Source organism: Arachis duranensis, chromosome 4, assembly GCF_000817695.3.
Source record: "Arachis duranensis cultivar V14167 chromosome 4, aradu.V14167.gnm2.J7QH, whole genome shotgun sequence".
Lineage (NCBI taxonomy): Eukaryota > Viridiplantae > Streptophyta > Magnoliopsida > Fabales > Fabaceae > Arachis > Arachis duranensis.
In genome coordinates this window covers 117,585,600-117,587,285 of record NC_029775.3, presented here as the reverse complement: position 1 = coordinate 117,587,285, position 1,686 = coordinate 117,585,600, and the positions used below count along the sequence as shown (strand labels likewise).

The 1,686-nt window shown below is 23.2% G+C and overlaps 1 protein-coding gene across 1 annotated transcript in view; it reads left to right on the top strand.

Moving 5' to 3' along the window:
- The first annotated feature begins 1,057 nt into the window (after positions 1–1,057).
- The window catches only part of LOC107486250 (uncharacterized), a 2,206-nt gene continuing 1,577 nt past the window's right edge, over positions 1,058–1,686 (top strand). The window contains exons 1-3 of the mRNA XM_021141718.1: positions 1,058–1,250; positions 1,469–1,567; positions 1,625–1,632. Coding sequence (XP_020997377.1) covers positions 1,058–1,250; positions 1,469–1,567; positions 1,625–1,632 — 300 coding nt within the window. The remainder of the gene's footprint in view (positions 1,251–1,468; positions 1,568–1,624; positions 1,633–1,686) is intronic.

The window sequence follows — 1,686 nt, the reverse complement described above, 5'->3', positions numbered from 1 at the left end:
TTATTATAAGAAAATTTTTTAATTTTTCTATAAGTGTTTAAATAATTTTTTAAAAATTTATAATTTAATTTTAAAAATTACATCAAATATTAATGTTATAATTTTTTATAAGTTAAAAATAAAAAAAAACTACTTATAGACTGATCCAAACGCCCTTAATTTATTATGATTTTAGAATTAATAAATCGCAGCTGAAAGCCTGAGACTTTAATTCAAGTGATAAATTATGTGTCTCTTAATATGTTGTATTTGAATTTAAAATTTGACAAAAACTAAATAATGAATAGAAATCCTTTAGTGTTGAATGTGTGAGTGATTTCTAATGTAATACCTAGAATTTTGGATTATCCAATTTATCTTTAAAAAAGTTAATAAATTTTGAATTTAGTTAACATGTGTATTAAGAATATATGTTAAAGTTATTCATAGTAATTTTTTATCTTTTACTTAAATAAATATATAANTCTTGTTTTTTAATAATTTTTTTAGTTGATAAATCTTATAAGAAACTTGTTCAAATTATACATTTAGTTAATAAAAAATGTCTTAAAGACGTTGGTTCAACAGATAAAAGTGAAAAAATTTTTTTCAAAACTTTAATGTATAGTAAATTTAAAAATGTTATATTATCTTATTTATATTTTTTATACGTAAACTTTTTTATTTTAATATATTTAAAATACACATAAAACACTTAGCTTGTTAACAAAATTTTAAACTATTAATGTAGATAAATTACATTTTAATAAATTTTACATAACACTAAATTATACATTTTCAATTTGTCATATCACTAAAAATAATAATATTTAATAATTAACTAAATACATAATAACGTAGGAATAAATTTTCTATAATGAAAAAGGTGGTAAAGTAATTAATAGTGAAAAACTTTTGCGCTTCTCTAACCATTGAAAGTACATTCCAAGTTCCCAGTAAATTAATAAAACGAACCACCCTTAAGTTGAAAAATCACAAAGCACTCGATCTCTCTATATATATGTTCACGTTTTCTCTCTTTAATATATATCATAGACAAGAAGAAAGTAACAATAACATGGAGTCTGATGAAAACCAAAGTAACAAAGTAGTTTCTAAGATATCAATGAAAGGTGTTCAGAATAATACTTATGTTATTAGATGCTTGAAGAAAAAGCTTCTTGTTCTTGACATCAATGGCCTCCTTGCTGACATAGTGTCTCCTCCTCCAGAGGGTCTCAAACCTGATACAATCATAGCACGGCGCGCAAGTAATAATAATATATAAATTAAAGATACATGCATAAGCATATGCTTATGATTATTGAGTTATTATTATTATTATTATTCTGTGTGTATTTTTAATAAGTCGTATATAATTGTTTACACACTTTTTAGCTTTTACTAAATGGGTAAGCTTAATAATCTTAGCTTGGTATTAATTACTATATCTATTCCTTACTTTCTAATAATTAAATTTCATTTTCAGTATTCAAGAGGCCCTTTTATTTGGAGTTTCTGAACTTTTGTTTCGAGAAATTTGAAGTGGCTGTCTGGTCTTCAAGAACTAAGTATCCGTCACCCATATGTTTATTCTTTAATTTATTATTATTAGTAACATTCAATTTTCATTTATTATTCGCAGCTTCTCAGGTGTGTTTTTTAATTTGTAACTTGTTAAGTAGTGCAATGTTAATTTATGTGGCT